Source organism: Dendropsophus ebraccatus, chromosome 3, assembly GCF_027789765.1.
Source record: "Dendropsophus ebraccatus isolate aDenEbr1 chromosome 3, aDenEbr1.pat, whole genome shotgun sequence".
NCBI lineage: Eukaryota > Metazoa > Chordata > Amphibia > Anura > Hylidae > Dendropsophus > Dendropsophus ebraccatus.
In genome coordinates, this window is record NC_091456.1 from 15866606 (window position 1) to 15891447 (window position 24842).

General features: G+C 44.4%; 1 protein-coding gene across 4 annotated transcripts in view; it reads left to right on the forward strand.

The window, feature by feature from the left end:
- The window catches only part of PIWIL1 (piwi like RNA-mediated gene silencing 1), a 64906-nt gene that overhangs the window by 26304 nt on the left and 13760 nt on the right, over positions 1–24842 (forward strand). For all 4 annotated transcript variants that reach the window (XM_069960969.1, XM_069960973.1, XM_069960970.1 and 1 more), the window contains exons 6-14: positions 5306–5427; positions 7721–7801; positions 11048–11245; positions 12056–12167; positions 14664–14778; positions 19207–19324; positions 19850–19964; positions 21682–21869; positions 23697–23769. In XM_069960969.1, the coding sequence (XP_069817070.1) occupies positions 5306–5427; positions 7721–7801; positions 11048–11245; positions 12056–12167; positions 14664–14778; positions 19207–19324; positions 19850–19964; positions 21682–21869; positions 23697–23769 (1122 nt within the window). The remainder of the gene's footprint in view (positions 1–5305; positions 5428–7720; positions 7802–11047; positions 11246–12055; positions 12168–14663; positions 14779–19206; positions 19325–19849; positions 19965–21681; positions 21870–23696; positions 23770–24842) is intronic.

The window sequence follows — 24842 nt, forward strand, 5'->3', positions numbered from 1 at the left end:
TGTGGGCATAAACCACTGTATGGGCACCCAGCTGGGCTCAGAAGGGAAGGAGCGCCAATTAGCATTTTCAGTGCAGATTTTTCCGAAGAAGTTTCTGAGCGCCAGGTGCGTTTGCAGCGCCCCTGTAGTGTCAGCAGAATAGATCCCCCCCAAAAGTCACCCCATTTAGGAAAGTACACCCCTCAAAGAATTCATCTTGGGGTGTGGTGACCATTTTGACCCCACAGGTATTAGAGGAAAGTATTTAAAAGTAGAGAGTAAAAAAGAAAAACTCAAATTTTTCCAATAATATGTTTGTTTAGTTTGAAATTTCTCAATTTCACGAGGAACAGGAGAGAAAATGTACCCAAAAATTTATAACGCAGGTTCTCGTGAGTAGAACGGTACCCCATATGTGGGTATAAACCACTCCATGGGCACACATCAGGGCTCAGAAGGAAGGGAGCGCCAATTAGCATTTTCAGTGCAGATTTTGCTGAAGAAGTTTCTGAGCGCCAGGTGCATTTTTTAGTGCACCTGTAGTGCCAGCGTATTAAAATCTCGCCATAAGTCATCCCATTTTGGAAAGTAAACCCCTCAAAGAATTCATCTTGGGGTGTGGTGACCATTTTGACCCCACAGGTATTAGAGGAAAGTATTCAAAAGTAGACAGTAAAAATGAAAAACTCGAATTTTTCCAGTAATATGTTCCTTTAGTTGGAAATTTCTAAATTTCACGAGGAACAGGAAAGAAAACGTACCCCAAAATCTGTAACGCAGGTTCTCCTGAGTAGAACAGTACCCCATATGTGGGCATAAACCACTGTATGGGCACACAGCCGGGCTCAGAAGGGAAGGAGCGCCAATTTGCTGGAGCAAAACTGCAGCTAGAAACAGTTATTAGAATAGCGCAGTTACTAAAATACAATAAAAAAATTAGATTACAGGTAATGTGGGGTGGTTACGGGTAATCTGGAGGTGGTTACGGGTAATCTGGAGGTGGTTATGGGTAATCTGCGGTGGTTACAGACAATCTGGGGTGGTTACAGGTAACCTGCTGTGGTTACGGCCAACGTGGGGTGGTTACGGACAATCTGGGTTGGTTACGGATAAACTGAAGTGCTTATATGTAATTTGGGTTGGTTACGGCAATCTGGAGGGGGTCTTTGGCAATTTGGGGTGGTTAGAGGCAACGTGCGGCCGTCAGTGGCAACATGCGGCCGTCAGTGGCAACGTGCGGCCGTCAGTGGCAACGTGCGGTGGTTACGTGTAATCTGGCGTGATTACGGGCAACCTGGGGCGATTAGGGGCAACGTGCAGTGGTTACGGGTAATCTGGTGTGATTACAGGCAACCTGGGGCGGTTAGGGGCAATGTGCGGTGGTTACGTGCAATCTGGCGTGATTACGGGCAATGTGCGGTGGTTACGGGCAATGTGCGGTGGTTACCGGCAACGTGCAGTGGTTACGGGCAACGTGCGGTGGTTAAGTGTAATCTGGCGTGATTATGGGCAACCTGGGGTGGTTACGGGTAATCTGTTGTGATTACATGCAACCTGGGGTGGTTAGAGGCAACGTGTGGTTGTTACGGGCAATCTGGCATGATTACGGGCAACGTGCGGTGGTTACGGGCAATGTGTGGTGGTTACGTGCAATCTGGCGTGATTTCGGCCAACCTGGGGCGGTTATGGGCAACGTGCGGTGGTTACGGGCAACGTGCGGTGGTTACGGGCAATGTGCGGTGGTTACGGGCAATGTGTGGTGGTTCCGTGCAATCTGGCGTGATTTCGGCCAACCTGGGGCGGTTATGGGCAACGTGCGGTGGTTACGGGCAACGTGCGGTGGTTACGGGCAATGTGCGGTTGTTACGGGCAACGTGCGGTGGTTACGGGCAATGTGCGGTTGTTACAGGCAATGTGTGGTGGTTACGTGCAATCTGGCGTGATTTCGGCCAACCTGGGGCGGTTATGGGCAACGTGCGGTGGTTACGGGTAATCTGGGGGGGTTAGGGGTAATTTGGGAGTAAACTGCAATTATTACTATAATAAAAAGTGTGTGTGTTTTTTTTTTGTGTGTTTGTCACTTTTTGTACTTTACATATTCATTTTCACTATATTACTATGATTACTGTGATATTTTCTATCACAGTAATCATAGTTTAGTGACAGAGACCAAATTGGTCTCTGTCACTTTAAATTTTCAGAGCTGGATGCTTCTGGCGCACATGCGCACATCAGAAGCAGCCAGGACACCGAAGAGGAAGGAGCTCCAGGATCAGGTAACGTATAATGGGAAGGGCGGGTGACTGGGGGACGGGGGTGACTGGGGGGGTGGGGGGCGACTTGGGGGGGGGCACGGTGACACTTTTTATCCCCTGTCACCAATGATTTATGGTGACAGGGGATAAAAAGTGCCGGCAGCACTGGGAACAGGCGATCGGCGGTATATAGTATATACCGCCGATCGCCTGTTCCGGGACCCCACAGGGGGGTCCCCGATCACTGCCCCATGCTCTCCGCTACCTCCGGTGGCGGAGAGCATGGGGCTTTGATCATTCTTTCATTTCCATCCCTGCGAATAAACATCGTTTATTCGCAGGGATGGGGGCGGCCATCTTGGATCTGATGGCCGCCCGGGGAGGGAGCGGGTTAGTGATCGGGGCACTAGGGGGGCTGATCTGGGGTCTGATTATTACATTTTCATCTCCCCCCACCGTGGATTCACGGTGGGGGGAGATGAAAGCTGTCGGCGGCGCCGGTACCGGAGATTGCCGGTATAATGTTGATATCGGCGATCTCCGGTACCGGCGGCAGTGGAAGGGGGGCCAGGGGACACTGTGACAGTGGCGGCGGGAGGAGGCAACGTCTTGCAGCCTCCTCCCGCCGCCCGATCGGCGGCAAACACCACATCTCCCCCATAGACGCTGCGGTCGCATCGACCGCGGCGTTTATGGGGTTAACTGCCCGGGGGGAGCGCGGCTCCCCTCCGGGCAGAGGCAGCAGGGGGATGTGGTGTGATCCTGCCTCCTCCCGCTGCCCGATCTCACTTACGGGCTGCGGGGGGAGGCAGGAACAACATGACGTTTGGGGAACGTCATGTTGCATTAAGTACCTACTTTACATGACGTTCCCCAAACGTCATTTTGCGGCAAGGGGTTAACACCAGGGGAGTTATTTATCAAACTAGTGTAAAGTAGATCTGGCTCAGCAGCTTCTTTCTAATGTCCTACATGATCCTGGGCGACTTCGAGTGAATAATGCAAAGATATAAAGCAGATTCTCCTCTGTGTGTGTGCACAGTGGATGCAGCCAGTGTCCAACATGTTCTGATCAACTCAAAATTAGACTAGATGGAGCAGGTGGTCTTTTTTTGCTGGCAATCTTCTATGTTTCTAACTAAATATTCACCATACACAAAGAAACACTGATAACAATGCCAGATACCTGTTATATAGAGGTCAGACATAGTGATATAGAGATCAGACATAGGCCCAGGTTAATCAGCTCTCTGTTGGCATTCACACTCCTGAAGCTTCACGGCCCCAAAGAAACTACCCCCTCAGCCAGTCAGTGACTGCATCTGTGTCCTGTCTCACTCACTGATTGGCACTGAGTGGGCATTTAAGTGGGGCCGTGACATCACAGAATGGGGAGCCCTGCCGGGGACAATAAGCTGTGACCATGATGCTGTACTGCGGGGGCATGGGGACAAGTTTATGATGATCCCACCACCCCAGGTCCCCCTGGATTTTTCACTGTTACCCAAAATAGCCCCTTATTTTCTGCCTCTCTCTCTCAAACACACGCAGCCTACTGCAGCCATAGCACACACATACAGCCTGCTGCAGCCATAGCGCGCGCACACACACACACACACACACACACACAAAGCCTGCTGCAGCCATAGCACACACATAGCCTGCTGCAGCCATAGCACACACACAGCCTGCTGCAGCCATAGCACACACAGCCTGCTGCAGCCATAGCACACACACAACCTGCTGCAGCCATAGCACACACAGCCTGCTGCAGCCATAGCACACACACAGCCTACTGCAGCCATAGCACACACACAGCCTACTGCAGCCATAGCACACACACACACACACACACACACACACACAGCGTGCTGCAGCCATAGCGCGCACACACACACACACACACACAGCCTGCTGCAGCCATATCAGATCATCCCTATCTAATAGGGCTAGTGCTTTATTATTGTATGAAGGGATTGCCTCACCCTGAGTAACTTAATGTATGTGAGAAAGTGTTTTTCTGCCTGTTATAAATAAGGTTCTTAGATTGATAGAACATAAAATATATTGATTAGTAACATTTAGAAAATCTGTATGAAAATTTTGAAATCAGTAAATTTTTTCTAATTCCAGCCCAAACTAGCTCCGACTCTGACTCCACAGCCCTCGATGTTCACACTGTATCTGTGTTTACAAATGATTACCTGATAATAACAGCTGTGTGTGATGCAATTGTGAGTTTATTTCACTGTTAGGCTCCGTTCATTCCTCCGTGTTACACTGGCAGTCTATGAATGAGAATGAGCATGTCAGTTCTTCCACGGAGAGAGCGGAGGCGTGCGAGCCTCCCATAGACTGCCAGTATGACATGGAGGCTGACAGAATTCCGCCAGTTTTACTCCGTGTGAACGGAGCCTTATGCATTTATGCATCTTAGATTATTGTTTCGATATGCTTGTGAAGGATGTAAATAAAATCGCAGTTCACATTTAATGCTGTCTCAATCTCTTTATTTTGCTGAACAGTACAACAAGCAGGGGAGCAGGCAGTGAATACAGCAGCTTTTGTATCCTTGCTTTGTGGAGAAATCTTTTGTATTTTTTTGTCGGAATGCGTCTTTCATTCATCCCCTCCTTGGTTGAACTTGATGGACATATCTTTTTTCAACCGTACCATTACTATGTAATAGAGATTAGCAAGCCTTGCTCATTTGATCATAGGTGGCTGAAGAAATTGGATGGAGCCATGGAAAACATGGATTCAGCTTGTGGCCTATGGCTGTATCCATGTTTTTCAGGCAGTCTTAGGGCTGCATCCATCTTCTTCAGCCACTGGTAATCAAATGCTGCACACTCATGTTCAGACAAAACCAAGTGTGCTTGAGGTTCGCTCATCTGTATTACATAGTTGGTATGATTAAAGAGACGCATGCTTGGGTTCGCTCCTCCTTGCTGCATACTTCTCTGGGGCACCCCTGACATACTGTACATGTATGTGATGCTTTTAGGGGGTGATTGTAATGTACGTGTATTAATTGAAGAACCTCAATTAATTTTGTTTCTTTTTATTAGGTCAATGAGGTGGTTAGCCGCACACGCAGTGGAGAAGATGTCAAGATTACAATTACTCTGACCAATGAGTTACCACCAACTTCACCAACCTGCTTTCACTTTTACAACATTATATTTCGAAAGTAAGTGGCAATGTCCCTACTTTTGTAGGCTTGAGTCAGTTTTCTGTCTTGCCATCCAGTGGACAAAACTAGTTCCATGGCGGTATGGGTATGTTTGTTTTTTATTTAAAGCGTACCTGTCACAATTTTTTTTATGTGATCGTAGTCAGTTTTAAAGTATACACTTTATTCTTTTTTAAAGTTTTTTTTTAATGTTTAAATCAATGTTATACATACAGCCAAACTGTGTTCCATGCTCCCTTTAGGGTCTGTTCACACGTACAGACTCGCTGCGCAAAACTCGCACAGAACTTGCATCAAACTCGCATGAAAGTAGCTGCCTTTTTTGTGGTGTTGAACTTGCCTGTGAAGATCAAAACTCACATGTAAAAATCGCACCAAACACCCAGCGAGAAAACCATACATTGACTTGATAGCAATCAGTATCGCTGTGGATTTATGTGTGAGAAACTCACAGCGATAAATACGCGAGTCTGTACGTGTGAACAGACCCTTATACTGATATTTGGTCTTTTCTCTGTTCATAAAGTAAAAGACCAAACATAGGAAGTCCAGGTCCTTTGCTAACTGAGCGTAATTAAAGGGGTAGTGCGGCGCTAAACAATTATTCGCAAAATAACACATTACAAAGTTATACAACTTTGTAATGTGTGTTATATATGTGAATGGCCCCCTTCCCCGTGTTTCCCCCACCCACGCTAGACCCGGAAGTGTGATGCACTATACTCATCTGATTCGTGTCGAGCCCCGTCCGCCATCTTGGGACAATGATGTCATCTTCGGGCGGCCGGCCGAACCACTCCATCCGTCCCTCGTGCCGGCCCCCCTCTGCCGCTTCATTGGCTGCTGAGACATGATTGGCTGAGCATAACTGCTCAGCCAATGGTGGCTAAGCACAGTTATGGCGCGTCAGAGGTGGGCCAGCACGAGGGACGGATGGAGCGGTTCGGCCGCCCGAGGATGACATCATTGTCCCAAGATGGCGGACCGGGCTCGACACGAATCAGGTGAGTATAGTGCATCACACTTCCGGGTCTAGAGTGGGTGGGGGAAACACGGGGAAAGGGACCATTCACTAACATAACATACATTACAAAGTTGTTTAACTTTGTAATGTGTGTTATTTTGTGAATAATGGTTTAGCGCCGCACTACCCCTTTAATATAATTAACCTAATGATATCAGCAAAGATGCATGCTTACCAGGAGGCAGTGCTTTCTGTTATGCAACAATTCAGTCAGTATAATGTCACTGTGTGGTTACAGTGGTCTTGGTGCTATGTGACAGGAGAGCTGACCGCACAATGTGAGCCCCCCAAAGGATTCTCTGCAACAGTACACATACATAGTGAAGGAAGACACCTAGTGGCCATATGTATAACGTTGATTTTAACATAGAAAGGGGGGGGGGGGGGGGGGGGGGGGTGATGCCGCAGTGTTTCTGTGTGTGTAAGAGTGTACGTGTATGTTGTCTACGTGTTCTGTCCGCTTCGAACCATACAGCCGTGTGGCAATGCGGCAGGTTATTTGGGGGGGATACGCGCCTGTTGTCGCCCTTTCCACTTCGTTATCAGGGATCATGGCCCATCTTAAATTACGATGTCCCCTGTTGGCGTGTATCTGCAATACATATGAAGGGCGGATTGTGCCCGGTTATGTTTTTGTTTTCTTGTATATTATCTATGCAAAAGTTTAAATAAACTCTTAAAAAAAAAATGGCAGTGCCTATATATAGTTGTCTGATGAACTGGCATCCTTGGCTACTAAATATAGCAAAATTGCATCCTGTAATTGTGTATGGATGTTATTGTCATCACTGGATCAGACATGCCCAGTACACCACAGGGTATGGCCTAGCTGTGACTCATGTGTCCATACAAGATTTGTGGATCGCACAGATGACTAAATAATGGTAAGTAGCATGCGGTTGAGGGAGATTTTAAAAGTTAATTTTTGGGGTCCATGGCTACTAAAAAACCCTATGGAGCGTGTGAATGAGGCCTAAGAACTGAGTCTAAGTGGGAGGCGAACACTTTAGGCCGAGGATCCATTCACGTCTTGTTCTGCTTCCTGTCAAAAAAAGATATGGTAGTGACTACGTTCAATACGTTTCTTAAACATATACTGTGTGGGAATGGGAATATTCGGGTTAAGCTAATGTGTGGCCATAAACAAGATGTGAACGGATCCTTAGTGACGCCCTCAGGTACCTTTGGTCTTTTATGTCTGCGATTAAAATAAAATTAAAAAATTTCAGGCAAGTAACAAAAACACTTACTCTGTTCTTCTTGTAGACTTCTCAAGATGATGAATATGAAGCAAATAGGCCGGAACTATTACAACCCAAATGATTCTATAGAAGTCAGAGGACACAAGTATGTAAATTATTTTCATTATCTTTTTGTTATTTTGAGGGTGAGACTTTACAGAAAATTTCTACCACCCAACGCACACAGAAATGAGTGCTGTAAATGGACAAATCCACAGCATTAACCCTTTTCATCATTTCATCATTGGAATAGATTATTTGAAGAAATTTCTATAACACATCCATTGCTTATGAATACTGTTAGGCTGGGTTCACATGTAGGATTTTGGTCAGTATTGTAGCCGAAACCAGAAATGGGTGCGAAACAAGGAAAAGAAGTCCCAACTCACCACATGCCTGATCTTCCAGCTGGACTCTTAACAATTCATTCCATACATGTAATTACCTTATCAGTCTCCTTCCAGTTCTGAGCTGCTGCTTTGTTCTGAAACTCTGTGTGAGCTGTTCACTAGATCTCCCACACCACCCACCCCCACCTCCCTTCTGAGAAAACTGAGGCTGTGCAATGCGGGAGAGTTAATCTAAGGTCATGCACAAGCCTATTAGACAGAAATGACTGCACATCGCACCCATTGTAGCATGGCTGTGGAGTTGGTGTGTGTGTGTGTGTGTGTGTGTGTGTGTGTGTGTGTGTGTGCGCGCGCACTATGGCTGCAGTAGGCTGTGTGCTATGGCTGCAGCAGGCTGTGTGTGTGTGGTGTGTGCTATGGCTGCAGCAGGCTGTGTGTGCTATGGCTGCAGCAGGCTGTGTGTGTGTGGTGTATGCTATGGCTGCAGCAAGCTGTTTGTGCTATGGCTGCAGCAGGCTGTGTGTGTGTGCTATAGCTGCAGCAGGCTGTGTGTGTGTATGCTATGGCTGCAGCAGGCTGTGTGTGTGTGTGCGTGCCCCCACAGTGACCTTCTATATCACTATGTGTGATCCCCTGTATATAACTATGGCTTGCCTCTATATCACAAGGTATCTGGCATTGTTAACAGTGTTTCTTTGAGTAGGGTGAATATTTAGTTAGAAACATAGAAGACTGTCAGCAGGAAAAGACCACCTGCTCCATCTAGTCTAGTTCTGTGTTGTTCAGGACATGGAGGCTGGAGACTGGCTGCATCCACTGCACACACAAGAGAAGCTTCCTTTGTATGTTTTAGAAGTTGCCCCAGGATCATGTAATACATTAGGGAGAAGCTGCTGAGCCAGTGTGATAAATAACTTCCCTGGTATATGACCGGCCATTTATGAAGGAGCAGGAGTTGGAGTCGGTCCTGATAAAATTCAGAAGTCGGAGCTGCGGCTTACCGACTCCACAGCCCTGCACGGTAGACACGAAAGCTTGTATAATTTGATCAAACCATATTGCCTCATGTACCACGTGCAGGTTTTCTGATACACACAACACTGTGCTGGTCAGGGGAGGGGAGGGCCACAGAATGGCCCTGCAACCCCAATGTCACAGGACCAAACACCAAGGGCCCCCCCAAACTCCGCCGGCGGAGAAAGCTGCCGCCAAGCAACACAAGTGTGAGCAAGCTGTTACCTTTCGCCATTACTCCTGCAGGTAGAATGGGAGGATCAAAGGACGTACTTACCATATGTACACAGGTGCTTCCTGCTAATTTGGATCACATGGGTCTTACAAAGGGGGCCTGCACGTGGTACATGAGGCAATATGGTTTGATCAAATTTTATACCAACATCCTGGCGTTGGTTTTTAAATGTAGCCGAGAGGCATTAGTGTCAGCCATAGGTGTGAGGTGCAGCAGCTCTTTTCTCTCTCCATGTCGTAATCTAAGGTCACGTTACTTGTGGCCTTACTGTGATTAACCCTCCCTGCCTCGCGGAGTGCAGAAACAGGCAGCCAGGGAAAGTGTTTAAGTGAGCCATCTCGGAAAAGAAAAACTCACACTTGGCTCACTTCAGCAGAAAGCAGCTCAGAAATGGGGGAAGGAGACAGATCCTCAAAGATGGCACAGAGCTATCACCTGTGCCGGCTATTTAACCATTTAGATGACAAATGCTTTTAAACGGCCTATACTTCCGTGGACAGCGGTCATTGCAGGAAGCCAATCCATTATAACCCTATGTGCCTTGGCAATTGCTTCAGTCAGCAGGCTGTAGCAATTGAGTGCAGAGAGTACGGATGACTACAGTACATTTTTATTTTTTTGCTGGAATACCCAGCAGAAATGTCTCTTAATGGTGCGTTCACACCTACAGGATCTGCAGCTGATTTTCTGCAGCAGATTTCAGTTAAATAACTGAACACAGCATCAGATTTGATGCTGTGTTCAGTTATTTAACTGAAATCTGCTGCAGAAAATCAGCTGCAGATCCTGTAGGTGTGAACGCACCCTAACTAATAGTTTAGTGTTAATTTGTTACTTTGATCCTATCAGTTCTATCGGCGCTTAATTGAAGTTAACGGGAAGTTGGCCGGCAGTGCACACACAGTAAAGAATAATGTCCGTAATTGATTACCAACGTCCAAATAATTAACATGCTCATTATTTACCACCTGCTTTTGCTGAATATGGACTTTATTTTACCATCTGTTCACACATTGTTTCATTTTTTACTCAAAATTACAGCTTGTATTAAGCTTCCATTTTACTGTGTATGAACCTAATCTGAGTATGCTACAACAAATACTGACCAAATAACAACCAAATTATACTATAGTCTGCCACTTTGGCATATAGGGTATAATACATATATCTGTAATTTACTTCTATTAAAAAAGACTCAAGTCTTCTAGTACTTATCAGCTGCTGTATGTCCTGCAGGAAGTGGTATTCATTCCAGTCTGGCAGTAGAGCTTTTCTATGGGCATTTACTACTGCTCTGGGCAGTTCCTAACATGGAGCACTGTGTCAGATTGGAAAGAATACACCACTTCTTGCGGGGCATACAGCAGCTTATAAGTACTGGAAGGTTTGAGTTTTTTTTTTTTTTTTTTTTTAGCACCAGTGGATTAAAAAAATTTTTTATTTTGAACTACCCCTTCAAAAAGTATCTGTCAGCACAGATGCTGCCAGACTAGCGGCAGCTTTAGCTCCTAATCCAGAAGTTCATAAATGTGCGCGATCTCCATAGGATTGCAGTAGAGGTTGCGCCACGTGTGATGAATTACCAAGGATACCTGAACTTCCGGATTAGGAGTCAATGCTGCCGCTAATCCGGCAGCGTCTGTGCTGACAGATAACCATAGTAAGTGTGCCAGATGTAAGAATTAATTATGTTCTTCAATATCCCTTATTTAGGTTACATTATTAATTCTGTGTTGTTCTTTTTTGTTATTAGCCTAGCCGTCTTGCCAGGCTTTACAACCTCTATTTTGCAGTATGAGACTAGCACCATGTTGTGCATTGACGTGAGCCATAAAGTTCTTCGGAATGAGACGGTTCTGGATTTAATGCACAATTTATATTCAAAGTCTGGATCAAAATACTTCCATGATGCCTGCAGTAAGGAACTTGTTGGACAAGTAGTTCTTACCAAGTAAGTTCAGTGCTTCCGCATGCGTGAATTGTAACACTCACATGGGCTACAGCAACGCCCCCTCATTGCTGTTATCAGAGTTGTGGTGCTAAGCTGTGGTGTCCTAGGGTTTCGCCTCCAGGCTGCCATTGTCTTCAACCCCTTAAGGACGGAGCCTGAAATGGCCTTAAAGCGACACTATCAGCAGAAAACCTGCTGATATGCCGCTGTAGCTAACTCCCTCAGTAGTAGATTGCACTTAGGGGCCTATTCCACAGGAGCGATATTCGGCCGATTATCACTCGGTGGAATAGAGAGAACGATCAGCCGATGATCGTGTCATTGGCTGATCGTTCATTTAGGTTCAAACCTAAAATCATCGTTCGCCACCCGCGCATCGCTACGGTGGAATAGCGGTGCGCGGCGGCGACCGACGATTCAAGCAGCATACATTACCTAGCAGGGCTTCTCCTCCACTCCGTCTTCCTCCCGGGGTCCCATGTGCAGCAGCAGCTCCAGAAGTTGATGCTGCGCGGCGGGACCCGCGGAGGATGACATAGAGCGCAGGAAAAGCCCTGCTAGGTAATGTATGCTGCATCGGTAACGATGTCCCTGCAGCCCTCGCTAAACGATCATCGGGGCCGTGGAATATTCCCAGTAAACGAGCGCCGATCTAATAGTCTGTATAAGCTTGTGCCATATATTCCGGACATAATTGTCATGGGTCTGGAAGGGGTCTATTAAAATGATGTGGGTATATTTATTCCAATTAAGACTTGAATACGTAAATGTTTTGTTACCTTTAAATGTAACATTTCCTTCCTACTTTAGGTACAACAATCGCACATATCGGATCGACGACATTGAATGGAACTTTACTCCAGAGTCGACTTTCAAGAAAGCTGATGGCAGTGAAATCAGTTTTATTGTCTATTACAAATCTGTAAGGTTTTATATTTTTTTTTCATATTGTAAATGCAAACCTCTTTACGTCTGCTTATTTAAGAGGAATAGCAAGTAAGGCTTTGCTTACACTACCATCAGAGGCTCTGAACCACAGTCAGCTTTGTCAGATTTTTGGGAAAGAGTAGTGCAATAGGCATCACTGTGGAACACAGATAGACGCAATATCCTATTATTAGTCTTACAAAACTATTTCTGATTGTTTACCTGATAATATTTATTGGTGTTCTCACTTGTGAAGTCCTCTCTTGTTTCTTAGGCCTTATTCACACATAGTAACATCGTTACTATGCTGGTCTGCAAACACGGATCAACTAATTGCCCATTGAATTCTATTTGGCTATTCCATTCTATTGCGGATTCGCAATCCGTACCACAAAGAAATAGGGCACGTCCTAGTCCGGATTGTGATAGGGATTACCAGTAGAAGGCCTGATTCACATGTTCAGTGATTTTTCAGGCCCACACATAGGTCTGCTATTTCTACTCCGTGATCCGTAGAAAATGGGCCATAATTGCATCCATAGTGTATTCGTATGCGCATCTACAAAAATTTTAAACTGATAAAAAAAATTTAACCAGTTTGCTTAGATTTGATCTGCATTTTTCACGAAGATCGCAGTTGAGACATCTGTGACTTCCGCAAAAACACAGATCCCATAGACCTCTATTGGTAATCCTTACCGCAATCACAATACGCACTATTTTTTTGCGGTACGGATTGTGGACAACAAATTTTTGTTAGTGATTTGATGGTTGGCTGCATACACACAGATAGATTATCACTTTAAACTTCAACTCAGTCCCTTTCCATCATGCACACTATGAATGGGTTGTGTTTTTTGCAATCATTGGTTGCCCAGCTGTAGCTGACACCTTCAGCTGCAAACGCCAGGATCAGAGGTAGCTTTGATCCTCGCTGTTTCAGCCCTAGATGGCTCGGGTCAATAGCAACTAGGTGGTTGACAGGTAAGTGGTGCTTTGTCTGTGTCCTGTCGTTCTTGAGGTGCTTAGTGCCATAGAAGTATTTTCAAAATTATTTGTTTAAAGGGGTATTCAGCTCAAACATTATTTTTCTGTATTCTGTATCCAGTCTCCTTCCCCCAGTTCTGAGCTGCTGCTTTCTACTGGAGACACAAAAAACTGTGAGCTTTTCTCTCCGTCCCCCCCTCTTCCCACCCTTCTGAGACAGCTGATGTAAACAAGTCCTTGGCAGGCTTTATCTGCAACTTTGTAGCTTCTTTGTAATGCAGGGAGGGTTAATCTGAGGTCAAGTTGCTGATGAACTCACTGTGATTATACCTCCCAGCAATACCAAGTTGCAACATTTAAAACCACAACTCCATTGGAATGTGCAGTATATTAAATCCCATAGAATATATCTGAATCCTACCTAATGATAGCAATTTTGTTATGGCAACGTGTGTCCAGGTGTACTAGGTGAAAAAATTTGCAATTTTTTTTCCCTGCACAATCTGCCCCCCTGTTGTTGGTAGCTGTGAAAGCTTCATAGAAAACAAATAGGCATTAGTGTTCTTAAATCGTCAGACAAGTATTTTATTGATGACAGATGCATTGGAGAAACACAGTAAAAAAAAAAAGTAAAGTAAATCAAAAACAACATCAGTCAAATAATGTCAATTATACAATATACTCATCGTTTTGATGCTGGTAGGTTGCGGTTCTAATGCGTTTCTTCTACAACTATCATGAGGAGACTAGGTATTGGGAGTGTGAATGCTCCCTTACACACACAGGCTATGTGCACACTTAGTATGAGAGCGGCCGGGCGGACTCAGAAAAGATCACTCTGGCCGGTACTGATCTTTAGCACCGCAGAGTTCTGATGCGGGCGCATTCGTGCACGTCCACATCAGAACTCCCCACTGCACACTATGGAGCGTGCGGCCGGAGCCGCACGCTCCATAGTTTGCACTGACAGGGTTTTCAATGAGTAGCGGCCGCAAAAAACTGACATGTCAGGTTTTACGTTGCCGCTAGGGATCCCGACCGGAGTGTATACCATGTGTGCACACTCCGGCCGAGATTCCCTCTGCCTGCAGAACAACGTAAATTCCGTACCAATCACAGCTGTTGGTACAGAACTCAAGTTGTGTCAACATGGCCACAGGCTTTATAGCTCTTAAAGTCATGTCTATCCTGATGCCGCACATCTAGGCAATTTAGGGGCACTGATTGTTACCTATGATTGTTCTGTATCCGCTGCCATAGTTTACACTTACTGCTGTAGAATGAGCTTCCTTTTATTTTTTTTGTGCGTTTATAGCCTCATAGCAGCACCAGCCTATACCCCATCCTACCCATGCTTTTGCTCCTTTATTTAAACCATTTGGAAGGGGGGTGGTCTTGGCACCCAGAGCACTACCCATACATCCATCACTATGACTTGAGAAGTTTGCTACACTTTAAGTATAGCTCTTACGATATTAAAGCGTCTTGTATTTTTTCGTTATAGCAATATAACTTGCAGATCACAGAATATGAACAGCCCGCTATTGTCAACAATGTGAAAAAGGGAAAAGGGCCAATTGGGAAAATTATGTTAATCCCAGAATTTTGCTATTTAACAGGTAACTTTCATTGTTTGTAGATAATAATTTTACTCAGTGGTTTGTTTTATAACCATCATAAGACATCTTACTTAACCATTATTGGCAATTGTATTAACCTTTGATATGTTATCGGACAAGTCAGAAGTTTCTGATCCCATCGGGTCTCACTGCCAAGATGTGGTCAAATCTGTCTAGTGGTCAAATCTTTCATTACGGTCTATAGAGACCAGTGCTGCCGTGACCTCCCTCACCTGTATCTTGGCATTGCAATTGGTCTCAGGATTGTGACTAGTTGAGATCAGGATGTGATTTAAAGCTATTTTCCTAAGGCGTACAAAAATGGTCCGTTGTTTAACGCTACCTTTAGCACATAATCGTTAATTCCAGCTGTAGGTAGCACTCTAGAACCATTCTTGTAGACTTGGTAGGATAAAATAGAAAAAACAACAGAAGCGCTCAGAGACTGATATTATTGAATACAGTGGGATCTTTGCAAAGAGCGGTATATTCCACTTACTTCACCGTGGGGGAAAGATCCGGACCATAGATCTGACCCCCTCCAGGACGCCTGTCAGTATGCGTGCATCAATGGGCAGGTAGCCGTCATGGGTTCCAAAATAGTTTAATTACAGAAATGGATGGCAACGCGTTTCGGTGGGTATAAGATCCACCTTTTTCAAGCCAACAGAATCTACCACAAATCTATTATTTATAGCAGTCATAATTACTTACATACATGATCAAACAGGAGCTGTGTGGATCTCGCGCCGGACCGGAAGCGACGCGACGCACGGCAAAACCGGAAACGCCATGCGTTCCACGATGCGCTCCACGTCAGATGACGAGACCGGAAATGTCCTGCGTTCCAGCGTGCGCTCCACCTCCGACGCGTATCTCCATCAGCTGACACAGAAAATTTAATACATATACATGGAATCACAAAATCTACATAATTATCAAGAGAACATGATTCACAAAGATCCATAAAATACATTTTTATAATAAACACCTTAAATATATTTATAGTTGCAGACCCCTTATCTATCTATTAATAGATATATAAGATATTTATATCCCCCTCCCCCATCGTTCCTTTTTACCTTCCTCCCTGACCCCCGCCCCCCCCCACCCCCCCCCCCCCCCTATCCCTTTTCCTTTTTCCCCATCCCATAAACATATTAATCCTTTATATTATAAGTCTTTTTTAAAACTTCAATAAGTGATTTTAGTATAAACTAAATACCCAAGATTAGGGACCGTTTTTTGGTGGATGTTTATATGTGTGTATATATATGTATTTTATGGATCTTTGTGAATCATGTTCTCTTGATAATTATGTAGATTTTGTGATTCCATGTATATGTATTAAATTTTCTGTGTCAGCTGATGGAGATACGCGTCGGAGGTGGAGCGCACGCTGGAACGCAGGACATTTCCGGTCTCGTCATCTGACGTGGAGCGCATCGTGGAACGCATGGCGTTTCCGGTTTTGCCGTGCGTCGCGTCGCTTCCGGTCCGGCGCGAGATCCACACAGCTCCTGTTTGATCATGTATGTAAGTAATTATGACTGCTATAAATAATAGATTTGTGGTAGATTCTGTTGGCTTGAAAAAGGTGGATCTTATACCCACCGAAACGCGTTGCCATCCATTTCTGTAATTAAACTATTTTGGAACCCATGACGGCTACCTGCCCATTGATGCACGCATACTGACAGGCGTCCTGGAGGGGGTCAGATCTATGGTCCGGATCTTTCCCCCACGGTGAAGTAAGTGGAATATACCGCTCTTTGCAAAGATCCCACTGTATTCAATAATATCAGTCTCTGAGCGCTTCTGTTGTTTTTTCTATTTTATCCTACCTTGTTATACCGGAGTGGCATCACCCCGGGCTTTTAACGTAGCGCCCTCCATATTTGGATGTTCCGGTTGAGACGGAGATTGACACCTTTTAACGCACGATCTTGGATTTTGGTGGAGTGGGTAGGGATTATTCCATACCCACATACACCGGGTGAGTGCTATTGTGATTGTTGAACCCTTTATATTGGATGAGCGCTATCCACTACCACTATATTCTTGTAGACTTGGAACTTTACTTTCTATTGTTAAAAAGCAATATATTTTTATTATCTACATTCTATGTATTAGGGGACTAAGATTTAGTTACTATTATTGATCTTGTTATATCTGCCATATATGTACACGAATTTGATCTGCTTCTTTCTCTTTTGTACAAATCTTCCCATTGTGGATTTTATATTGTGCAAAAACTCAATAAAAAAAGTTTAAAGGGGTAGTGCGGCGCTAAACGTTTATTCACAAAATAACACACATTACAAAGTTATACAACTTTGTAATGTATGTTATGTATGTGAATGGCCCCCTTCCCCGTGTTTCTCCCCCACCCACGCTAGACCCGGAAGTGTTGGTGCATTATACTTACGGCATTCGCGTCGACCCCTGTCCGCCATCTTGTGACAATGACGTCGTCTTCGGGAGGCCAGCCGAACTGCTTCATCCGTCCCTCAAACTATTGTTAACAAATATACAGTATGTTCTTTAAAATCGCTCCATTCCCAGGCTTATAGCGCTTTTATACCTTGGTCTATGGGGCTGTGTCAGGTGTCATTTTTTGCGCCATGATGTGTTCTTTCTATCGGTACCTTGATTGCGCATATACGACTTTTTAAAATCTTTTTATTACATTTTTTCTGGATTTGATGCGACCAAAAATGCGCAATTTAGCTTTTTGGGATTTTTTTGCGCTTTTACCGTGCGAGATCAGGAATGTGATTAATTAATAGTTTGGGCGATTACGCACGCGGCGATAGCAAACATGTTTATTTATTTATTTACTTTTATTAAAAACATGAGAAATGGGGGGGGGGGGTGATTCTGACTTTTATTAGGGGAGGGGGCTTTTTACTAATAACAACACTTTTTTTTTACACTTATACTAGAAGCCCCCATGGGGGACTTCTAGTATAAGCATACTGATCTCATTAAGATCTTTGCTGTATAGTTATACAGCAAAGATCAATGAGATCGGAACTCGGATGCTTTCGGCGGCTGAGTGCCGAGCCGGGATCAGCGCCATTTTGGCGGAGACCCTGGCCGGCACCAGTCACGGAGATCGCTTCTCCGGGACAACGTCCCAGGAGGAGCGATCTCCGCCACTAGACACCAGGGAAGTGCTGCGTCCGGTAATCGGATGCAGCTGTCAGCTTTGCCAGCTGCATCTGATTACTGTATTAGCGGGCACGGCGATCGGACCGTGCCCGCTGATACCCGCGGTCCCGGGCTACACGTGGCACCCGGGACTGCGGCGGTTCAGAGCGGGGTCGCTGCAGGGCCCCGCTCTGAACACCTCTTGCGGGCGCAGGACATACGGGTACGTCATGCGTCCTTAAGAGGTTAAAGTTGTCACTGTTTCCTTTCATTTGTAATTGGGTTTATTAGCCGAAAAATACATTTTTATCATGAAAAAGCAGTTTGAAGCTCTCCCCCTGTCTTCATGGTTTTCTATGGAGAGGGGAGGGGTGGAGGGATATGAGGCACCAAAACAGGACAACAAAGAGTTAATTTACAGCTACATCACCGGGCTATCTCCTCTGAAGTCAGCACTGACCTCTGAATACCGGCTTTCATACAGCTCCCACTGTGTAATCCTTTGTTCTCTGCTGCAAAATGTATTTTCTATTGTTATTACTTTAGGTAAGTTAGACAAATTCCTAATATACACTAATTATGGGAAATGCACATAAAGTGCTATTTCCCTCAATTTAGTAGATTAGGCAGGCTTCAATTTCTCAAAAAAAAAAAAAAAAACTACGAATCAGGTGTAACTCAGATGAAGTATCCAGCAGAGGGCGCAGTTTTTGGAGAAATTACATCGTAATAGCAACTAGGGACCTGTGTGTCGTGGACAGGGCTGCTGGCACTTGTGTTGGGGGGGTTCACTGGTTTGGGGTCTACTGGGGCGGGGGACAGCCGCACCACAAGTACTAGCAGCCCTGTTGGCACTTGTGATCCCTAGGTAATCTTACTTACATGTAATAACATAATAAAAAAATACATTTTGCTCGGAGTTGTCCTTTAACATGTCCGTCATGTTCCTTAATGGCTTCAGGAAACCATCAGGATTTCCTCACAGTAACCAGCATTTGTATTCAGGAAACCACCAGGAATTGACTGCAGGATTTTCTGATCAGGAAAAAAAAAATATAGCATCCATAATTCGAGATGCTCCCATAAACTTCTATGGGGGGCATTCGTGATGCAATGCCAGGTGAAAATAGGAAAGATTCGGTCATTTCCCAACCTATCTATCAGAGTGGACACACCAAAGGGTGTCTGTGCCCAATAGAACTCTATAGGTCAGGACAGATTTTCCTGATGTGTAAAAGGGCCACAGTCACAGCCACGTGTATTTTATTGTTTTAGGTCTAACTGATAAAATGAGAAGTGATTTCGGTGTAATGAAAGATCTAGCAATTCACACCAGGCTAGCACCAGAACAGAGAGAAAAACAAGTGGGAAGATTTTTGGATCACATTCACAAGTAAGTCTTTGCTTGCGGACTGCGTCCCCTGTCATAGACTCCATTCTATGCACGAGTGAATTCCGAACGTATTTATTCTTTGGACGTATGACAGAATCCGTGCATAAAATTCCACAACGGATTTTACGTCACTTTTCCGAAGTTTGCACATACCCTAAGGCTGCTTTTACACAGTAGTATTTGGCTCAATATTTTGCATCAGTGAGCCAAAATGAAAAAAAAAAAAAATTAATGGAAGGATGTGTATCGTTTCTATGTTTTTTAACCCACTTCTGGTTTTGGTGTACATATACTAATGGGACTGGAGTACTGAGGCGAACGAAAATGCGAATATTTCAAAATTCTCACATGATAAATCCCAGCTGAAAAGTCAAGAAGGCAAAAAACAGGCCTATTCACACATACACCGAGCTACAGTTTAGTAAATCGGACGAAGGTCTGTGCACATCACACATACGCCAAAAAAACACAAGTTACACTGCTTGATACATGTCCCCCATGGTCTGTTTGTTTTTTGTTTTCCAGGGATGACAATGTCAAGCAGGAACTTCGGGGCTGGGGTCTGAATTTTGACAGCAAACTTCTAACCTTCAGTGGTAGAGTTGTACCCGAAGAGAAAATTTTACTGCAAAATAAAGCTGTAAGTATTAAAAGGGATAGTCCCACAATTTAACATTTCTTCTCTTTTGCTCTCTAGAGTTTTCATCGACGCATACTGTTTTGTGAATTCTGCAGAAAATTCATGTTTGGTTTAAAGTGTGAGGTGCACATGCAGAGCCTAAGATACACTACTACGCTTTGCAAATGTAAAAATGTCCTATGTCCTAAATTTTCCTACATTACCATGCAACAGGCCATTTTAACACAAGCCTATTATGAATGCTAGTTGTTTGGGTCAGACCAGTACAGTCATCTGTAATACAGGTCCAATAATGCCCTTAAATTATGCTTGTGTGAAACCGGTTTAAGGCCACGTTTACACTACGCATGTTATCATTAAACAGCGGCCGTTGTTGCATGCTTGCAATAACGGCTGTTGCTTAATGACAGCGGAAGATTACACTACAGCCTGTGGAACTACAAGCATAGTGTATGCACACTGTATAAACTACAGCCGGGATTCCATGCGGCCGCACCGAAAACTACGGCGCTGCTAGGGATCCCGGCCAGAGTGTATACCGTGTATATACACTCCGACCAGGATCCCTTCAGCCTGCAGCACTACGTAAGTTCTATGAAAATCACAGCTGTTGAAACAACAGCCAGGATTTCCACGGAACTTATGTAGTGTAAATATAGCCTAATTTTGCATGTAGCCATACACACAGCACTGTCTAACACACAGGTACCAAACCATTGCAGCGGCACCATATAGTACCAATCTATTGCACAGACTCTATATATGCACTACCCCATCGCCTGACCTTACCCCTCTACCATATACAGTATCCCTACTAGTATATAGGTAACCCAGAAGTGGCCAGGAACATAAATCAATAATATACCTGGTGTACAATGACCAGCATTGATCACTCTGACCTGTGAATCCAATGTTTTCTGTGGCCATACAATCTTCAAACTGCAGGGCTGGTTCTCTCCTCTTCCTGCTCACTCACATCTCTCGGCCCCTCCTCCCTCCATAAGTTATAATGGGCACAGAAAACCAGACTTCCACAAATAATTGAATTCTGGGCAAATTAATCGAACTAATTTGATTTATCACCCAGACCCACTTGTACTATTGATTTCTGCTAAGATGTTTGAAATGACAGTGACAAAAACCATTGAACACAGAAGATTGTTCTTTGGCATATTGCTTTACTGAGCCAGAATTATTACTTTGTCCTGGAAATGCATCAAAGTAGCGTCTCAGGCCTACTGGATTAATGTGGTTAATAAGTATGTTGCATTATACAAATTCTATACATGTCCAAGAAATAGCTGAATGGTGATGGTCGGTAACCAGTATAATTGTTAGTTGGGATGGGGAAAGCTTCTTTATCGAGGACTATATCACAGTCTCTGGTTTAATAAAAGCTTTGCAGTGAACAGTGGGATATGTTTCATTGCTATAATCTTTGTGTTCTTTAAATACTTGTTCCTAGTCTTTGATAAATGAGGCCGGGTCATCACAAGTCTAAAGCCCTACCCACTTTCCAGACACGTTCATATATATTGTTAATGTTGGGTCTTCATATATATTGTACTTGACCTGAACGGTAACTGTCAATGCATTCATGCCGATGCTGAAATGCATTGATAAGTCTGCCCTCTTGTGGGCATCCAAGGCTATAACGGTAGTTATTGATTTGTATAGTGCTTGCAGATGTATGTCCATGTGTGCTCTCTCTATATAGGTGGACTACAACCCTCAGTTTGCAGACTGGTCAAGAGATCTGAAAGGAACCTGTCTGATTCATGTTAAGCACATGGAAAACTGGTTGCTGATTTACAGCCGAAGAAACTATGATGCTGCCAATGCTCTTGCACAAAACCTGTTCAAAGTGTGTCAGCAATTGGGAATAAAGATGAGCCAGGCAATTACGTAAGCAATAGTCTGATATTCTACACTGTACTGTACTACACAGCACTAGGCTATGTTCACACAACGTATATTTTCGCAAAACCACAGCCCTTGTACATCGGCCCTGATTATTACGAAAATATACGTTACCTTGCCGTCTGTGGGTTCCCGGACGGAGCGTATTCATAGTATATGCTCTGGACGGGATCCCTAGCGGGGCCGCAAACAACTGACGCAGAAAACACTGTCAGTGCCCACTGTGGAATGAGCGTCTCCGGCCGCTCACTCCATAGCGGGCAGTGTAGAGTTCTGATGCGGGTGTGCAAAGATCATTTATGTAGTGGTCTGCGGTGACGTAACTCCAGGCTGCGCTCCACTGTACAGTGCGCAAGCAGCTGGTAAATGGATTGTTGCACTAAGGGTAGATGACTGCCCCGGTGCATCAAACACCCTCAGTGTTTCATGAGAACGGCCCAGTAGATGAAGATAATACAGATATACACTCACCGGCCACTTTATTAGGTACACCATGCTAGTAACGGGTTGGACCCCCTTTTGCCTTCAGAACTGCCTCAATTCTTGGTGGCATAGATACAACAAGGTGCTGGAAGCTTCCTCAGAGATTTTGGTCCATATTGACATGATGACATCACACAGTTGCCGCAGATTTGTCGGCTGCACATCCATGATGCGAATCTCCCGTTCCACCACATCCCAAAGATGCTCTATTGGATTGAGATCTGGTGACTGTGGAGGCCATTGGAGTACAGTGAACTCATTGTCATGTTCAAGAAACCAGTCTGAGATGATTCTAGCTTTATGACATGGCGCATTATCCTGCTGAAAGTAGCCATCAGATGTTGGGTACATTGTGGTCATAAAGGGATGGACATGGTCAGCAACAATACTCAGGTAGGCTGTGGCGTTGCAACGATGCTCAATTGGTACCAAGGGGCCCAAAGAGTGCCAAGAAACTATTCCCCACACCATGACACCACCACCACCAGCCTGAACCGTTGATACAAGGCAGGATGGATCCATGCTTTCATGTTGTTGACGCCAAATTCTGACCCTACCATCCGAATGTCGCAGCAGAAATCGAGACTAATCAGACCAGGCAACGTTTTTCCAATCTTCTACTGTCCAATTTCGATGAGCTTGTGCAAATTGTAGCCTCAGTTTCCTGTTCTTAGCTGAGCGGAGTGGCACCCGGTGTGGTCTTCTGCTGCTGTAGCCCATCTGCCTCAAAGTTCGACGTACTGTGCGTTCAGAGATGCTCTTCTGCCTACCTTGGTTGTAACGGTTGGCTATTTGAGTCACTGTTGCCTTTCTATCAGGTCGAACCAGTCTGCCCATTCTCCTCTGACCTCTGGCATCAACAAGGCATTTCCGCCCACAGAACTGCCGCTCACTGGATGGTTTTTCTTTTTCGGACCATTCTCTGTAAACCCTAGAGATGGTTGTGTGTGAAAATCCCAGTAGATCAGCAGTTTCTGAAATACTCAGACCAGCCCTTCTGGCACCAACAACCATGCCACGTTCAAAGGCACTCAAATCACCTTTCTTTCCCATACTGATGCTCGGTTTGAACTGCAGGAGATTGTCTTGACCATGTCTACATGCCTAAATGCACTGAGTTGCCGCCATGTGATTGGCTGATTAGAAATTAAGTGGTAACGTGCAGTTGGACAGGTGTACCTAATAAAGTGGCCGGTGAATGTATATTCCTATTTAGTGCATACATTGCAGCAGGTTAGAGTCTTCTGATCTGCAGTTTGTTTCTCTTTACTTGTACTGTAGTTTGCACAGTGCTGAATTACTATTTGTTTCCTATTTATGTTTTGGTAGCATTGAAGTAGAAGACAGCACAGATGCATACGTAAAAGTCTTGCAGCAAAGGGTTAAACCAGGTACACAGATGGTAAGTTACCAATGGTAAAATGGTTTTTTGAGTCTAAGGGTAGCTTCACTCGTACAGGATCCCCAGCAGATTTGATGCTGTGTTCAAATCCGCTGTGATACACTACGCGTAAAGCTACCCTTAAGGTTTTTTTGGGGGGGGGGGGGGGGGGGGGGGGGGGGTATGGGGGGGACACAGCTGATGGCACATACCTAAAAACTGTCCTGTTGGTTGTATCTGGTACTACAGCTTGGTACATGTACTTAAATGAGTAAGCTGGTATACTAGACTCTTTCTGGAATAAAGGAAGTTTTTTTTTTTTTTTTTTTTTTTCAATCCTGGACATTCCCTTTTAGGCTCTGTTCACACCACATCCAAAAAAGGAAAAAGGCGTCCACTTTTTGTGTTTAAAAAGACGTCCGTTATTGCATCATTTTAAGTGACTTAAAATGCATTGAAATCTATAGAAAGACGGCTGTTATTCCATATACTTCAATACATTTTAGTCAACCCGCTTAAAATGATGCAATAACAGGCGTCTTTTTAACCCCTTCGTGCTGCAGCTAGTTTGGGCCTTGATGACCAGGCTAATTTTTCAAAATCTGACCTGTCTCACTTTATGCTCTTATAGCTCAGTGATGCTTTAACGTATGCTAGCGATTCTGAGATTGTTTTTTTCGTCACATATGGCACTTTATGTTAGTGGCAAAATTTGGTCACTACTTTGTGTGTTTTTTGTGAAAAACATCAAAATATCATGAAAACTTTAAAAAAAATTGCATTTTATGAACTTTGAAATTCTCTGCTTCTAAAAAAAGTCGTATCACATAAATTAGTTACTAAGTCACATTACCGATATGTCTTCTTTATTCTGGCATAATTTGGTAAACATATTTTACTTTTTTAGGGTGTTATGGGGCTTAGAAATTTATCAGCAAATTATCACATTTTCGTGAAAGTTTCCAAAACTGATTTTTTTTTAGGGACCAGTTCTTTTTTTTTTTATGGATTTAGAAGTTTGGTATCCTGAAAACCCCCATAAGTGACCCCCATTTTGGAAACTACACACCTTAAGGAATTAATCTAGGGGTATA